Consider the following 18,751-nt stretch of genomic DNA (forward strand, 5'->3'; position numbering starts at 1 on the left):
CTTTAGGTAATCACTTGGCATACAAAAATAGAAGAACTCCGTCTTCAAGAGCTTAAACTCAATCGAGAATTAGTCAAAGATAAAGAAGAAATAAAATATTTGAATAATATGATTTCTGAATATGAGCATACAATCAGTAGTCTGGAAGAAGAAATTGTGCAGCAGAATAAGGTTTTATTTTATATTTATTTTGGTGTTTTGTTGCTAAGATCTTAAACGTAACATTACATAGATGACCACATTATTTTCCTAATTGAATGTGGCTCTTGATCTTGTTGTTATAAAATATTGTTTCTTGTTTTTTTTAACTATTCTAAAAATACATGTTCATTTATTTAGTTGCAATTGTAATCTTAAAAGGAATAATTAATAAGCAAACCTATTTGGTAAGTTAATTTTTATTTCAGTTATTAGTTACTTGACTTTTCAGCCACATGTTTCTACTGGCTCTCACTGATGGAGTAGGAGAAGGCAGCTTGGTGTAGAATAAAGCACATACGCTTTGGAGGCAGATGAAATTCACTGAACACATACTTGCCTCAGAAGTTTTGTTATTCCTTCTACTTAGATTATTTTTACCCCAGATACCTGTATGGTTTATCCTTTCACTGCCTTCTGGCCTTAGCTCAAATGTCTAACCTTCTCAGGGAAACCTTAACTAGCCATCCAATATACAACAGTAATTCTTACCATCAAGATTCTGTAAATAGGGATTACCTAGTTTCATTTTTCTCCATAGCACTCATCACCCTCTGACATATTACATACTTACATGTTTATAGACTGTCTCTCCCTCACTAGTATGTAAGTTCCATGGAGAAGAAACTGGTTTTATTCACTGCTGTGTTCTCCTTATTTAGAATAGTGCTTGCCCCATAGAATGTGCCATTAAGTATGTTTTAGATGGATGGATGGATGAGTGGATGGGTGCATGAGTGGATGGAAATCCTGACTCCACATCTGCTTATCTCTGTGATCTTAGGCAGGTTACTTCACCTCTGAATTGGCTTCCTTTTTCCATAAAATGAGAATAATAATAGTGACCTCACAGGGTTGTTGTGAGGATTAAATAAGAAAAATTATGTAAAAATTCCTGTAAATGCCTGGTGAGTGTCTCTGGGTGTGTCTGACCTAAACTATCTTTTTTTCAGTTTCATGAAGAAAGACAAATGGCCTGGGATCAAAGAGAAGTTGAGCTGGAACGTCAGCTGGACATTTTTGACCGTCAGCAAAATGAAATACTAAATGCAGCACAAAAGGTATGAATAGTTAATCCTGTTTGTTACTCTGTAGCTTGGCCCATAATGTTAACCAATAGAAATGTTTTCTAAAATCAGATGGAATTTTAGTTCATAGTATCTTTTTATGTTTCAAATGTAAGTGGGTTTTAACCATGTCTTGTCATATAGTTGTGAAGATTAGTATTGTTCTTCTCAATGCCACAACTGCTTTTTAAAAAACATTCTATTTCTCAATAGCCACAACTGCTTTTTAAAAAACATTCTATTTCTCAATAGTTTGAAAAGGCCACAGGATCAATGCCAGACCCTAGTTTGCCCCTTCCAAATCAACTAGAGATTGCTTTAAGGAAAATCAAGGAGAATGTTCGGATAATCCTGGAAACACAGGCAACTTGCAAATCACTAGAGGAGGTAATTAGAAGAATTTGCATTTTGATTAGTGCATTGTTGGGTATGCTTGTGGAATTTTCTAAGTAATTATTTTTAAATGAGGACAAAGCATGGAATGATGAATATGTTGCTAATTCCACTCTCCTTTTCTACTCTCCTATAATGTTTCTAGTAGCCAATAAAGAACAGCAGATATGGCTAATTTGAAATTTCTTTCCTCTTAATCTTTACTTGTCACTGTTGAGCACATTCATCAGTAGTAGCAAGCCTGAAAGGAAATAAAAGAACTTTTGACAGTAGCTTTATGAATAGTGTATTTCCTTCCCCTCTGTGATCAAGAATTGTTTTCATCCTTGTTTATTTTTGTTTTGTTTTGAACTGCATGTTATGTAGTTATGTTATCAATTTTCAGTGCATTCATTTTTGTGGATGTTTGAAGTGTTTGAAGGTAAACTAGAAATTATTTCTTAGTTTAATCTAAGTCTTAAATTTAATAGGTGATCAAATCTCTTCTTTATTAAATTATAGAGAAAATGATATAAAGTGGATATGTTTCATTTTAGTTGACATCTAACATATTAACTGTAAATACATTTAAAATTTATAAGGAACATTGTACATTTTTAATCAATTGAGGAAATTTAGATTGTCTTTTGTAGTAGTAAGATTTGTCATTTATGTGAATTGCCACTGAGTTACTTGATTTAAAATATCTGCCTTAATTCTGTTGAGCAGTAAATACTTTTTTTCTGTTTTGTTTTAAGAAGCTGCAGATTTTATGATAGTGGTCCATTGACTCAGGCCTCTAAAATTCCAATTTGTGTAATTAGTTGACTTTTATAGGTTACTCTTCTAGTACTCTGATTGTCAGTGGACCAAATAAATAATAAATAATATTCCAATAAAAGGAATAATTTGTTACACTTTCTTTCTAAATCTAGCACCACTATTTGTACTTCTAAAACTACCGTATTTAAGTACTATATTTAAATTTGAGTTTCATCATAACAATGAAGTTTCTAACACGTGGTAATCTTATAAATAAATAAAATATGCATATAGATAAATGTGCTGTCTCATAGAAATACAGCTAATATAACCTTATTAAGTATCATTTGACTATTCCAAGTTTGATGTGACAAAGTTAAATTCCTTTTCTTATAATGAGTCTGACTAAAATTCAGATTGAAGCATTTTTAAAACAAAAATATACTGCAATAATTTTTTATAATTTGATCATTGCAGAAGCTAAAAGAAAAAGAATCTGCTTTACGGTTAGCAGAGGAAAATATTCTGTCAAGAGACAAAGTAATCAATGAACTGAGGCTTCGATTGCCTGCCACTGCAGAACGAGAGAAGCTTATAGCTGAGCTAGGCAGAAAAGAGATAGAACCAAAGTCTCATCATACACTGAAACTTGCCCATCAGACCATTGCAAACATGCAAGCAAGGTTGAATCAAAAGGAAGAAGTGTTAAAGAAGTATCAACATCTTCTAGAAAAAGCCAGAGAGGTATTTTATTATATTATGTTATGCTGTTTTATTTGTTATGATGTTTTTTCAGACAAATGCCAAATACTATTTTGCCCTAAAGTGGTAGTTCATTTCCTGCTTTCAAATGATTCTATTTAGTATTATAACTTTCATGTGATTGGATTACAGATCTGTCAGTAAAACTGGCAGTTTGTGTTACAACTAAACCAGTAATAGCTTTCATGGTGAAACTATGATTTTGAAAAATATCACTAGAGTTAATAGGTAAAGATTGAGGCAGTAGATTAGAATGAAATTTGTTACACTGGTATCAGTGGAAGTCAGATGGCTAGAACTTTGAGGGAAAAAAATCTAACATTTAAAATTTTTCTAGAGACAAGTTAAAAGGTGATGGATACGTATTATTCTAATATTAAGAATAAATTATGCTCAGAAGGTGGGCTTGTCAGCTTGAACATGTGCCACAGGAAATGTGTACTGGTGTAAATATGTACCTGCAGGTATCATTCCTTCCCTGTCTCATAAGGATTTTAGAAGATTAACGATAAAACATTTAAGATCTTTAGAATGTGAATTTATTTGAATCATAATATAAGCTATAGTTTTGATTTGTTGTAAAACAGGAGCAAAGAGAAATTGTTAAGAAACATGAAGAAGAACTTCACATTCTTCATCATAAATTAGAACTACAGGCTGATAATTCACTCAGCAAATTCAAAGAAACAGCTTGGGTAAGATTTTAGGAACTTTGTTCTAAACTTTACTGGTTTTTGAGACCACGTAATTGAAAATTTAGCTCTTCTTTTCAGGGGCTAGAAGCCACCTTACCTTTTGTTGCCAGAATAATCTTCCAAAAACACAGCTCTGATCATTTTTCTCCCTGGACCCAAATTTGTTAGTAGCACACTGCTGACTGCAAAGTCATACTTCTTAGCCATCTACTCAGAGCTTTCCATGATCTGACTTCGTTCTTACCTTTCAGATCTGCTTGTTGTAAGTTTACCTGTGTCTTAACTATTTCCATGTTCTGAATTCAGTTCATACTTGCCTCTTTTGATCACTGTGTCCTGTATGTGTGAAATGACCTGTCTTTCATCTCCTAACATGCAAACCTTAGCTTCTTCAAGCCTTAACTCAAATTCAGTCAACATTCATTGATCCTCCACTATGTGTAGGCACTTTGCTAGATGCTGCAAATACAAAGCATAACATCTCTATTCCCTGTCTTCTTTAGGCCTTCACTGCTTATTAAATCATCAAATTTCACATTTGATACTATATTTTGATTGTTTAAGGAACCAAGTTAAAATGATAGAGTAAGTATGGCGTTGAGTTGTATATGCTCATGGCTAATTATCATATTTCATAGGATTTAATAAAACAGCCTCCTATGCCAGTTCCTACCAACAAGCATTTTGTTCGTTTGGCTGAGATGGAACAGACAGTAGCAGAACAAGATGACTCTCTCTCCTCACTTGTGATCAAACTAAAAAATGTATCTCAAGATTTAGAGAGACAAAAAGAAATCACTGAATTAAAAATCAAAGAATTTGAAAATATCAAATTACGGTAAGTCTTAGAAATGTATTATAAAAAATAGGCAAATGGTAACAATGATATAATAAAGACAAATGCAAGCATTTGCTGTGTCATGCACTGTTATAAAAACATTGAATATATTAGCTCATTTTATACTCGGTAACACTTATGACATGGGGTCTTATTCACTCCATTTTTCAGATAGGAAACTAGGCTACAGGAAGCCTCAGTAATATGCCTAGGAGAATATGGTAACACCACCACTTAAATTTAGTCAGTGTGACTCAAAAGTCAACCCAGATTCTTGTTCAGAATCTCTCTTTTAATCTCTTTAAATTTCTGTTTCATTATCTATAAAATAGAAATGACAGTACTTACCCTGGCTTTTTCAAGGTGGTTATATGAAGGCCAAATGATGCTGCATATGAAAGTAATTTGAGAACTGTAAAGTAACATTTAAATATTAAACTTGTTTACACACCTCTAAAAGTTTCTAGCACACATTAAAGGCTCAATAAATATTTGTAGAATGAAAAATTAACTTTTTAAAATGAACTATAGTTACAGTGGAGGTTCACGTCATTCTCTGTATCAGAGATTTAAACATTGATCAACCATTTATCAGCATATATATTATAAACCTAAAGTAGGTTTATATTTAGGCATTTTGTAACCACTGTAGAACTATGTCTCTGGGCCTCAATTTATTATCTGAAAAAAAATGGGAAAGTTAACTGCTTGACTTATATTTCCATTCCATCTCTGCAGCCCTTATTAGAACCTTTGATTCTTCACTCACTTAACCAAGGTGCCTCTGACAAAATTATCACTATTTTTGCTTTATTAAGAAACTGCCACTTTTAGTAAATTATTCCCTAAAAAAAAGAGAATTAGCAATAGCATATGGTATACTTTCAGTCTAATTTTTCCCATTCTGTTAATTTTATACGTGCATTGCTGTTTTTGGTATAGTAAGTTGCTGTCATATTCTAGAATATAAAATTTCATGTGTTTCTGAATCTAATTCACAGATGTAGAAAATAATATTTTGGTATTACCTTGTATATATAATTTTTTTGCCACACTGAAACACTTGAAGTTGTTGTTTTGTACCTTAATGTCATTTTAACCTGAAATTATATTTTTATTCTTTGTCTGCACATTGGTATGCATATTTTAATGTGTCTTAGGAAATTATAGTTCTGTATGATTTCTTTACTGAAACGTTGTGTTTTTACAGTTCGATGATTATTTAAAATGACTTAAGTTTTTGCTATAAGCAACTAGTTTCAGACTGTTTAGTACCTGTTCATGGTTTAATAGCCCTTCCTCTCATTGGTCAAACTTTAATAATTTGAATCTCTATATTGACAACCTTATTAATACAGTGTTTATATACACCCAGTGAACTGGATATTATTCAGTTTATAAGACTAACTAATACTGAATGAACAGTAGGATTCATTCAATTAACTAAGACTATTGATAGTTTCTACTTTCATATGGTATACAGTTATAGATACAATGCTAATGACTTTAGAACTGTAAACAAATTGTTAATACATGTGATTTCTGTGATAGTTTATATTTTGTCTTTGTAACATGCCATTATAGGTCAATGGGTCTCAAGCAGATATAATTTTGCTCTCCTCCTCCCCCTGGAACATTTGGTAATGTCTGTAGACATTTTAGATAGACAGCTAGAGAGAATATAGGCATCTAGTGGGTAGAAGCAGGGGATACTGCTAAAAGTTTAAAAATGCACAGGATAGTATCTCCCACCTCCCAACAAAGAATTATCCAGTCTGAAATGTCAATAGTGCCATGATTGAGAAACCCTGTTATAAAGGAAGCAGTCACATCTTGTAGGAATCATAACATTTAAAGAGCTATTTTGTTCCTTCTCTATTATTTTGTCTAGAGCCACAAAATTACTTGATGCGATTGTTGCCGAAAATAGTAGATAGAAACTAGAAGAAAAAAGTCTCATGTTATGTTTAAGAGTAGTTAAATGGAATAAACAATTGTTCTTCTGGATTTGGATCAAGACTTAGATTGTAAGGATACCTAGGACCAAGCATTTGTTCATTGTAAAATTTATATTGATCAAATTAATTGCAGCAACCACTCTATTATAGAGAACATGTTTTGCTTTATATTAGGCTCCAAGAAAACCATGCAGATGAAGTGAAAAAAGTAAAAGCAGAAGTAGAGGATTTAAGGTGTCTTCTGGCCCAGTCACAAAAGGAATCACAGAATTTAAAATCTGAACTTCAGGCTCAAAAAGAAGCAAATTCAAGAGCTCCAACAACTACAGTGAGGAATCTAGTAGAAAGGCTAAAGAGCCAGTTGGCCTTGAAAGAGAAACAACAGAAAGTAAGTAACAATAGAAAATCAGCGCCCCTTAGGAAGAACATGTGGTAGGCTGCTTTTAGGGAAGATTTGTAAAAGATGATAGCATGAATCTCTCCCTTATAATAAAAAGCATGAGCCTTATCTTCATCTGTTAAGCAGGATCTTTCAAGATAATTCTTTTAAATAGCCTTGAAGATTTGTCTTGTTTATAAGGGCAGATATAGTTCAGTTTATATTTTTATGTTATCAATCTATTTCTTGGTTAACTGTAGGAAATAAAGGGAAATCTTCATTACATTATTTTCTCTCCTTTTCTTTTAGGATTATGTATTACTGAGGCTATTTTGAACAATTTGAGTAATTGAAAAATTTTGAACAATTTTGGAGATTAAGAGGGAGATAGGATGGTGAAGAGGAAAGATTTAAAAAGGAGATTACAGAGTGCTGTGTAAAGGAGTTGGCCAGTGGATTAACTGATTTATTGTTTTTTTTCATTTACCTTGGATTTTATATACTTATTTTAGAAGGTGCTGCTATTTTTCTTTGCTAGCTCATGAAATTTATTGGCAAATTTTAAGTCCTTTCTAACCTTGTAATTTTCCTTGTCTACTTGAATTCAGTTAATTTCACATGAAAGTGTGTGCTACATGAGTAATTTAAATAAATATTTCAACTTCGAAATTTGAAAATAAAACTTGCCTGGGTTTTGTAATACAAATTACTTGATTTAACACTGTTCTCACAATTATTATTATGAAGATGTTGATTTCTCACACTCAGTTTGGAAAGAATTGAGCTCAGTTGCTAAAGGAAGTTCATTTGAAAAAGTTGGTTTGTTTGTGAATTATGTTTGATTAAACACATGGTATTTTAGGAAAATAGTTGACAGTAATGAAGCTTATGTATATTTTTATTACATATTGCTCATATAAAATACCAATTTTTCAAAAAGATGTATGTACATTGTAATTTTTAGGCACTTAGTCGAGCACTTCTGGAACTTCGGGCAGAAATGACAGCAGCAGCTGAAGAACGTATTATTTCTGCAACTTCTCAGAAAGAGGCAAATCTCAATGTTCAACAAATTGTTGATCGACATACTAAAGAGCTAAAGGTGAACATCAACATATGCATTAATGTAACAGAATTCCTGTTAATTCCCTTTGGAAGAGAATCCATTTGGATATATATAGTAATTTTGATGATGAATAGGGAATTTATTCTAATGAATTATTGATGGATAGCTGTACACGGGTGCATACATTTTTGAACACTGAGTATCTTTATTGTATTCATTGAATATCATCCTAGGGATTAGCAAAGGATATAAGCCACTCTTCTTAACAGAATTAAACATAAGAAACATTTTTCTTAGCATTTTTAATTCTATATTGATAAATATAGATTTTTTGGTTTTGTTTTATTTCTTTTGTCCTATCAGAATTTTCTATCTGGTTTTTGCTAAGTTCATAATATGAATTAGTTAGTTTTCCCTTTTTATCCCCTGAAATACTTTATGGAAATCATATAGTCCTTGACATTTAATCTACAGAGTTGCCTAACTCTGAAGCCTTTATTTTTGAAGTTATTTATTATTTTTTGGCAATGTATTTTATTATTTTCTTACCCAATTGTTAGGCTTGTTACTATAATATAAAAATTTTTTCCAAACTATGTATTTTTAATGGAAATTTTCACATTTCTTTACATAAAGTTTCATATAGTATATGAACAAATGAATCTATGTTTTGTTTATAATTTCTATTTATTTTTGATTTATTTATACATACCATTCACCACCATTAAACTGTGTAAGAAGTGCATTTTACAGTTTTTTTAAATCTCCGATTGCACCTATCAAGATTATGAGCATGATTGACAGTAAAAATGCATTAAGTAATATATAAAAAGGAGTAGCCCTTTGATGATGTCTTCTTCAATACCTTTCTCTTTGCCTGAAAGTTCCTCTCTGAATTCTACATTCTTCAAGTCCTTTTTCTTGAAGCCTTTTCTGACTCCTCTAGGAGAGTTTATTTTTCTTATACAACTGCATTATAATACTGATTCCCTATTAATGCTATTAGTAATACCTTATGGCCTGTAATAATTTATTCAAAAATGTATATTAAGTACCTGTATTCCCATCAATGTTGCCATCTAGGGACAGCTGGAACTTCCTTTCTAGTGCCTTACAGATACTGTTTAGTATTGTGAGCTACCCTTTTATGTCTTGTCTTCACAAAGTAGATTAGAAATTACTTAAAGTCAGAGATTTTGTTTTATACTATTCATCTGCTTCACAATATTTAAATGTTTGCTGTGTACATTGATATGTATTTGTTTTTCTAATAAGTTAATTCAGCTATAATGAAACATTTGCTTATTTGATAAAATTTTGGTTCTAGGTGTTTGTTGAAGATGAATTGCTTTAGACTGTTTCTTCTTGTTTTGTTTTGTTTTTTCCTCATAGTAGACTTGGTTCGTTTGACATGAAGGTAGAAAAATATATGTAGTTTGTGGTTGTTTTTTTGGGTGTGTGTACTTAAAAATTTAGATTGAAACTTTCTTTTTAGTAAATATTAATGGTGTACTTTCTGTATTAAATTGCTTTTATCATTGGTACTTGGTGAAGAGTCGTGAATTAAACCTTTTTTATCTTTGTACTAGTCACAAATTGAAGATTTAAGTGAAAATATTTTAAAACTGAAAGAAACTCTTAAAGCAAGTAAAACCAGAGAAAACTCACTAACTGATAATTTGAATGACTTAACCAATGAACTAGAAAAACAACAAAAAGCCTATAATAAAATGCTCAGAGAGAAAGATAGAACTGATCAAGAGAATGATGAACTGAAAAGGACAAATTAAAAGACTAACCAGTGGATTACAGGTAATTTTATATTTAATTGTGATAATGTTATATAATTGTGATTATATTATGATTTATAATGCACAGGTAGCAGTTTATTCCGATTTTTAAATTTTATCTATAATATTTGCTGAAACTAGCTTTCAAATCACTTTGATTAATGTAGCTGCTATTTCCTTCAGTGACTTCTATTGTATTTGTAGTTTTAGGGTAGCATGTCTTATTAAAATACAGAAGCAGCTACCATGATGTATTTAAATACCAATAATGTCATTTAGAAAGTATGGTTAGCTACAGTATTAGAAAAGTTTCTACAATTGGAATATTTATTGTGTATTTTGTTTGATACTTTTTTACTTGTAAAATGTAAAAATGCACCTTATTTTTCAGGGCAAACCTCTGATAGATAATAAACAAAGTTTAATTGAAGAACTCCAAAAGAAAATTAAAAAGCTAGAAAGCCAGCTGGAAAAAAAGGTGGATGAGGTAGAAGTAAAATCTGTGAAAGAAAAGGTACTGTGAGCAAACATCCTGATGTGTTTAAGGTAGTGATAGACTAAGATAAATACATAATTGATGAACACATAATCTGAGGACCTGGTACATACTAAAATAGTAATGGATAACATAGAGAAGTCTAAGACAGATTTCTGTCCTCTAGGAATTTACATGTCTACTTGAAAAGACACCAATAATATAACCTTATTTGGAAATTACTGTATCATCTCCATGTCATCTTCCTGACATTATAGCACCTCCAAAACCCCTTCATTCCTTACATAGCCAGCTGCATTTATCATTTTTACCAGTGTAATTGTTTATATAGAATGGTTTATATAGACCTTTGGGAAAGAAAGCTGAGCATTTTTATTCTTCTGTCTTGACCCAAATGTGTTTTTTTTTTAATCCTTTAATGGAGTGGGCTATTAATTTCAGGGTAGACAAAGTGGTTTGGAATATATTCAATATTTGCAGTAATAATAACCAATCCACTCATAAATTGATTCTGTAATATGAGAAAAATTGCTTAAAATTTTCTTACACATTAACTAGTAGACTATTTTGTAATAAAAATTACGGATGGAAATTACCCCCCAAAAACTAAAATACATATAATTAGATTTATTGAAAATAATAAACTGAACACTTAAATCTTGTTGGTAGCATTGAAAATGTCAAAAATGACCTGGTAAATATTGGTGTTAGTAATAATGTTTGCCCCTGAGGAAAATCACAGTGGAGGAGCCATGGTTAGGAAAAAATTTTATTGTAAAATTTACTCAGAAAATATTCAGTATCTATAAAATAATTTCAATAATGTGAAAATAGAAAAGAAAATTAAGTATCTTTAATGGCATGGATAGAAAGTAAGTAATGAGATTAAAATGTTTTATAAAGTAGATTGCAAAAAATATTTTCCTTATGAAAATTATCAGTGTCAGTATAATTTTGATTTAAATGTTTACATTTATATACATGGAACCACAACATACTTGTCAGAAGTTTTGCTGGTGAAAACTACAAGATCAAAATGTCTTTACTCTTCTACATTGCTTTTTGCTGCCTGCCTAACTTGGTTGTAGGTCTAATCCTTGGATACTAGTTCCTAACTTAATTCCTATCAGAATACCTCGATCCCTGTGGCTTTGTCTGGACCCCTAATTTCTGTGATTCAGCTTATTTCTCTTTAAAATAGAAATAATACTGTTTGTATTGCCACTTTCTCAAGATCTCAACATTATTTTGACAATGAAATGAAATAATACATGAAAAGTCTTTTGTAATCCCATCAACGCTAGACCAGGGTATATTACTCACTAGAAAAGGAAAGAGAACACAGATAGCTGCAAAAATACTAAAATCTATATTCAGGAATCCGATGAGAATATTCTCTCACGTTCTACAATGCTGGGCATTTCTAATTTATAGAAATAAAATTTTAATACTCAAAGAATGCTTTAATATTGAAATTACAGCTCTTTTTCTCTGTAAACAGTGTCTGTGGTCTATCTCTCTAAGATAACAAAACCCAACCCCATCCATACCTTGCATTCTTGTTTCTTAGGCTTCTCTCCTTTCCTCTATAGCATTTATTACTATCTGACATACTAGAATTTACTTATCTATGTGTTCATCTTTTAGACTTAAGCTTTGATGGAAAGAACTTTGCCTGTTTTGTTTATTTTTGTATTCTCAGCGTTTGGAAGGCTCCCTGGCATGTAGTAGATGCACTCAGTATTTGTTGAATGAACGAATATTTTAAAATGCAATGAAATTATTCTGAACTCTGTGGTAAGAGACTGGTAGGAAAAATATGAAAAGAGAACTTCTCTTCCCATCCTGTCTTATCCCCTTTTCTCCCCTAGTCTAGGTCAGGCTCTTGGTGACATGTGCCTTTGTTGTTTTTCTGTTCATTTTTTAATTATTTCAGCCTTGCTTCCCGTCGGTCCTACTTCAGAGAGTAATGTCAAATGAGATAGAATTGCCCAGCCTGTGCAGAGCACTCCATGCTGCAGAATTACTTACTTATATACTTTTGCCCTCAACTAATAACATTTCTGAAAATACACAAAATTCCTTGTCTATTTTTCAGAAAAAAAGAAGTTAATAAATATCAACCAGCTACTGAAGTTTTTACATTTTTTGAAAGGATATCTGTTAGGCAAACCAAATAAATAAGGTAAAAAATTGGCCAGTATGGGAGAAGATCATTTTGATAGGGCTACTTGTCTTAGTTTGGTATTTGACTTTAAACGTGGCTTTTAATCCTTTCAGTCCCAACATTCTCTTTAATAGCAAATAGTGTTTCATAATGTCCCCTTTACTATTCCACATGAAATTTATGGTTAATATAAACTACCTACATGGATAATTTCAAAAATGTCACTATAAATGGCTTAAGTGAAATATGAAGGAGAAACAAAAGGAAAATAATTTGTAAAAATAATAAATATACTAATATATTTTTCATAATTCAACATGTAAATGCTTCATAGAAAACATAATGAAGTAGTCATGTAGTTTCCCTTTAGGGGACACTGATGTAAATTCTGAGCTACAGATGCAGACTAATACAAATGTAGTCTGTTGGCAACTCATGTCACAAAGGCATTGCCATTTCTGATTTGATTTCCAAAATGGTAAACAGTTTCTACAGTTCTCAGCAAAATGAAGTCTATAGTCTTACTTTTATAAGTCTCTTACATGCCTAGAAAAGTCAGTGTACATTTAAGCCATTAAAAAATTGCTTGGTGGAAGGTAAGTAAGTTCTTAGCTCAGATGATTTTGAACAGAATTTTTAACTATATGAATATTCAAGAGGACACGTGATAATTATTCAGTACATGGGACTGTTCTGTGTTACATAGACTTTCATGGATACCTTATCTCAGTTATAACAAACCACAACATCTACCCTGAAATGTCTTAATTCCCTTCCTTTTTTTTTTGCAGTTATCACGAGCTAACATACTGCAAAAAATCTTTTCTTGTTTTTTGTCTATATTTTGCTCCCTTCCCCTAATCCACCCACCAACCAACATAAACTAGTCTGTAATATCCTTGAAGATAAGGGGTTTTTTTTGGTCTGATTTATTCATTGTTTCTATTCCTAGTGCTTAGAGTAGTACCTGGCACAAAATTAGCACTAAATAAATATCTGTTGAATGAGAGAAATAATGTGCATCGAAGATTTCAAGGGGTTGTGATCCTAGGAGATTGCTTTTGGGTGACAAAATTGGGTTGGTCATTTCTGCATATGCATTCTTTGTTAGAAATTTACTTTAGTTATGATCCATTTGTATTAGACTCCTTAAGGGTGTTGGCATTAGTCCAAACTGTTCCTCAAAATTTTATCTGTCAAGTTACATAATACAGAATCTTAAACTGAAGGGCATTTTTGCTTACAGCTTAGCATGCCTAAAGATCCTAGAAGTGACACAGCAAAATGAACCTAGTTATATATTCTTTACGGAGTGTTGGTTTACCATTAGTTCTAGTAAATTGTAATTGATAAATCTAAAATTAAAAACAATATTGGTAATTTTCTTCTTCCTTTGTTATTTTTTAAACATTTTTATTGATTTATAATCATTTTACAATGTTGTGTCAAATTCCAGTGTAGAGCACAATTTTTCAGTTACACATGACCATATATATATTCATTGTCACATTTTTTTCTCTGTGAGCTACCATAAGATCTTGTATATATTTCCCTGTGCTATACAGTACAATCTTGTTTATCTATTCTACAATTTTGAAATCCCAGTCTATCCCTTCCCACCCCCAACCCCCTTGGCAACCACAAGTTTGTATTCTATGTCTATGAGTCTGTTTCTGTTTTGTATTTATGCTTTGTTTGTTTGTTTTTTCTTCTTCCTTTGTTATTATTTACAGAGTGCCAGAGAAGAATTAATTAGATGGGAAGAAGGTAAAAAATGGCAAACCAAAATAGAGGGACTTCGAAACAAGTTAAAAGAGAAAGAGGGGGAAGTCTATATTCTAACAAAGCAGTTGAATACTTTGAAAGATCTTTTTGCCAAGTGAGTTTAAATTTAATATAAACCTAGTTAATTATGTGTAAAGTCTTAATTGACCTGGAAGTTATATAGTTTTTGTGAACTTGATAATATGAAAGATTTTCTAGTTTTAATTATCATTTATTGTCTATAGTTCGCTTTTTATTTTCTTTAAAATATGTCAAATACATTTTTAACAATTTATAAATGGAGTTTCCTATAATTTTGAAATAAGTTAGCTCATAACAAACACAGAATGATCCAACTTTTGTATATTGGGCTTATAGTAAGGAAGCTGCAGTTTAATAAATTGAGTAAGCCAAACAATGAATGGTATATTTTCATCATTCTGTATTAAATCCCACAGAGCTGATAAAGAGAAACTTACTTTGCAGAAGAAACTAAAAACAACTGGCATGACTGTAGATCAAGTTATGGGAGTGCGAGCATTGGAGTCAGAAAAAGAGTTAGAAGAATTAAGAAAGAAAAATCTTGACTTAGAAAATGACATATCGTATATGAGGTAAGCTATTACATGACATGTGCTATCCGTTACCATGAAGGAAAACTGGTCAACCCATAGTAACTGATACAGTAAGTGTGTTAATTTAACATGCGGGTTCTGTTGATTGTCTTCTCCCTTGTGATTCAGGATATTCCTGGTTCTTCGAATGTCACATAATATAGATTATATTCTTGAACTTTGGAATATTATGCTGTGACTCTGGGTCTTGGTTAAATTGTATGGAAAATGTAGATATTTTTGTTTTAGCAGGTCTGGTTATGTTCAGGCCCCATGTTCTAATTTTCTGTCTGTGGGCAATGGTTCTAATATCATTTCTGTTTTCAAAGCTTTTGCAGTGCTCTTTGGCTCTATTCTGCCTCTGTACCTCCTGGTATATGGGCTGTCTTCTTTTAGTTCAGTTCTCAGAGTCTTTAATAATCTCATTAGGATCAGATCCATACATGCATGCTCAAGGGGGAGCCCAGGAGTTTGCGTACAACTTTGTAAGGTTCCCTGCTTGTGCTGCTTTCTTTCTGTGATCTCCCTGATACTTTCCGTTACCCGTGGGCTCCCCCTCTTGGTGTATCTTCAGCAGCATCTGGGGCTTTAGTTGCCTGTTCTTCAGTGATTGTGCTCCTGTGTGCAGCTAAGCCAGCAATAGGAGGGCAGAGAGGGGACAAGGGGGGTGCGGCACTACTTTGCCTTCTCCTCTCACTAGTCACAGTTCTGCCAATTGAAGAGGATTCCTCTCCCTAAAAATTTTGGCTAGCGCGTTCCCAATGCAGCCTCTGCCACCACTGCCATGGGATTGCCTGAGGATTAGGACCTGAGAGAATGGGTAGGAGAGAAAATAAAAAGGGAGTTTTGCACTGTCTGTGAGTCTTGTAAGTACCCTTTCTCCTTGCTGGAGCTAGAACTAGAACTTTTAGCCTTCCTAGAGCTCTCTCCCTCCGTGCTGACACTCTTCATCAGGTTTCAAGCTGTGTTGTGTTCAGGCCAAAATACTAGAAGAAAAGAAAAGGTAAATTGACCACCTGTTTGCTCATATTTCAAATTCTGGTATTCTGTCTGAATATGTAAAATACTAATTTTTCAAAGTTCTCAAATAGCTGCTCCATGAATTTGGGAGAGACGAGAGTGGATGTGTTTACTCCACTCTACTTAGAACCAGAACCCCTGCCACCCATGTCATTGTTTTAACAGAGCCTTTGAAATTTTTTGTTGTTTTGCTGTCTCTTTCCAAGCTTTATCTTCTGATGTAGTCACAGTCATGCAAAGCAAAATAAAATCATGTCCAAACAACAATTCAACAATTGAAACTATTTATAATTTTCTGTTTCACTTAGTCCTTTCAAGGTGAATTTAGATTAATTTTACATAATTTACTTCCTTTCCTAAGTGCTTACAAACAGTCTGGAATCATGTTAATGATCATTGTCAAAGTCTGGTACCTACCTGTAACATTTGGCTATGAAGACACTTACTCTTCCTAAATTTATCATACTTTTTTCCTTTCTTTAAAAATTACAATTGGTCTTTATTAATGACTATAATTGTATCCATATTAATGTAATGTGAACCTATGAAATTGAATTCTTTTGAAGGAACACTCATGAGCTTCTAGCCTACATTCCATCTCCTTTACTTCTAAGTCATTGTTTCGTAAATCCTTCAGAATTTTCCTTGATAGAAAAGAAAATAGTGCTTGAAGAATTCTTCTTTCTTATGTTCTTATAGCTACTGTCTGGTCCTAGCAGTTGCTCCGTGCCTCCTTGTTTTTCTTAGTCGAAACATATGTTCAAAATAAAACTAAACCCTTTTAGTCTCCTTTGCAGTTTTCACAAGGATCAAAATATTTTAATTTTAAAAACTGCTAATACTTTTAGATGATGAATGGCTCTTTTTTTTTTTTCCTAATAATGCAGATCTGTGTAGGCTGAAGTAATTGGAGAAGACTTGATAAAAGATTGAACTTATCTTCTCTCTCAGTTTAAGTGGGAATTTCTGAATTTTATGATCTAGTTCTAGATATTAAAGGGGGGAAGGACATTCCAAGAAAACAGAAGCCTAGCAGAGACATAGAGACAGGAGTGTAACTTTCATGTGTGGGTAAGAGTGGATTTATTTGCCTAAATAAAGGGAGGCTCCTAGACAAACACGTTGAACAGATGTGGTTGTGCCAGATAGTGGACAGCCTTGTAGATCATGCAGATAAGTGTGGATTGAAGTAGTAGATTTTTGTCTGGCACCAGTAAGAGCCTTTTAAAATCTTTGAACTTCTTGAGAAGCACATGGATGTTATATGTTTTAAAAATAGTAAGTTTTTTTTATTCAGTAATATTACACAATCCCCAAAATAGATACATGTTCTTTACAAATGTTAATGTATTTCTTAAAATCAAAATATACTTTTAACTTGTAGTTTAAAGGACCCCTGCAGTGAATCCTCTGTAAAGGATCATTTTATAATATAGCCATATCCTAATTTAATTTTTATTAAGTTCTCAAGTTTTGTAGAATTTAAAATAAATGCAGTATAAATAAATATATATTTCCCCCGTATTTTAATGTAGTAAAATAGTGGAAAGTTGAAAGTTTAAATAGTAAAGAGTCTGTGGTTGTTTTTCACAGGACTCATCAAGCTCTTCCTCGAGATGCTGTTATAGAAGATTTACGTTTACGAAATAAATACCTCCAAGAAAAACTTCATGCTTTAGAAAAACAGTTTTCAAGGGATGCATATTCTAAGCCTTCAGTAAGTGTACATCTATTCTTTTTTCATTCTAAAGTTTAAAAGTAAAATCAACTTGTACCTTTATCTGGCTTAAAGTGGCAGATCCCTCCCACTAATATTAATGCAAGAAATTCAGCTTTTATTTTTACTAGGTATTGATGTATATTAACTTCTCTGATGCTTTTTTTGTAACAGTAAACGTAAGATTCTTATGCTTTGCATAAAACTTCATTACAAATGATTTTTGGAGATTTTAAATGTAGTTATGAGTTTTGCTGTGGTAAGAACATACAGTTAGATAAAATAGGAAAATATGTTATAGCATTATTTCCATTCAAATGTGTGATATGTTTCTAGTTTTTCTTTATAATTAACAGAAATATTTGTTGTATCTTATTTTAAAACACTCATGTGTATATTTTTATTATTTTTTTCCTTTTCTTTTCCTGTTTCTTCTCTTTCTTCTGCTTCAAGCAGAGTCTGTCATGTGACACAGCTGTGCTTTCTACTCTTGCTACCAGTGTTAGTAAAAACAGGTACAATATTCTTCACAAAAAGAATGCTTTACACAGGAACAAAAAGAAACCCATAACAGTACTCAGAATTAAAGATGGGAAGGGAATAGATGTCAGTGACAAGTTATGTCATCAGCTACCTAGAAATACTGCACAGTATTATGGTAATGAAGAAAAACACAAAGCAGAAGTTATTGTAGATCCTGCTGAGCTAAATAAGTCTGAGTCACGGCCAAACAATAAATCAAGTCCATTTAGGTCAACAGATGGTACCTTGGCAGATTTTAACTCCAATGTTGAAAAGGAACCAGATCCTGAAATTGAGAATATTAATCAGGACTCTTGTGAAAATTATGAACAGGGTTATAAAAACAAGGAAGAGAATGAGCTAGGCAAGAATGAGAAAGGAAAGGGACACGTAGCTGAAGATGTGGGTCACAGCCATCACATGGATCCAGAAGAATCTGCCGGGGAGGACGGTGGCTGTGCCGCAGGGGCTGCTGCGGTGACTCAGTGCGCTGAGGAGGATGCGCAGGCAAACTCTGAAACTGATGCGCCAGCCCAGTCGAGAAACGAAGTGTCCCAGGTTTAA

At 32.5% G+C, this 18,751-nt stretch overlaps 1 protein-coding gene across 1 annotated transcript in view; it reads left to right on the forward strand.

Moving 5' to 3' along the window:
• Positions 1-18,751, forward strand: part of CEP290 (centrosomal protein 290) — an 81,536-nt gene that overhangs the window by 47,478 nt on the left and 15,307 nt on the right. The window contains 14 exon segments of the mRNA XM_032493651.1: positions 7-171; positions 1,152-1,259; positions 1,518-1,652; positions 2,877-3,143; positions 3,749-3,856; positions 4,495-4,694; positions 6,827-7,040; positions 7,996-8,133; positions 9,687-9,878; positions 9,880-9,909; positions 10,279-10,401; positions 14,284-14,429; positions 14,773-14,928; positions 17,542-17,665. Coding sequence (XP_032349542.1) covers positions 7-171; positions 1,152-1,259; positions 1,518-1,652; positions 2,877-3,143; positions 3,749-3,856; positions 4,495-4,694; positions 6,827-7,040; positions 7,996-8,133; positions 9,687-9,878; positions 9,880-9,909; positions 10,279-10,401; positions 14,284-14,429; positions 14,773-14,928; positions 17,542-17,665 — 2,106 coding nt within the window.

Source organism: Camelus ferus, chromosome 12 (assembly GCF_009834535.1).
Source record: "Camelus ferus isolate YT-003-E chromosome 12, BCGSAC_Cfer_1.0, whole genome shotgun sequence".
Classification (NCBI taxonomy): Eukaryota; Metazoa; Chordata; class Mammalia; order Artiodactyla; family Camelidae; genus Camelus; species Camelus ferus.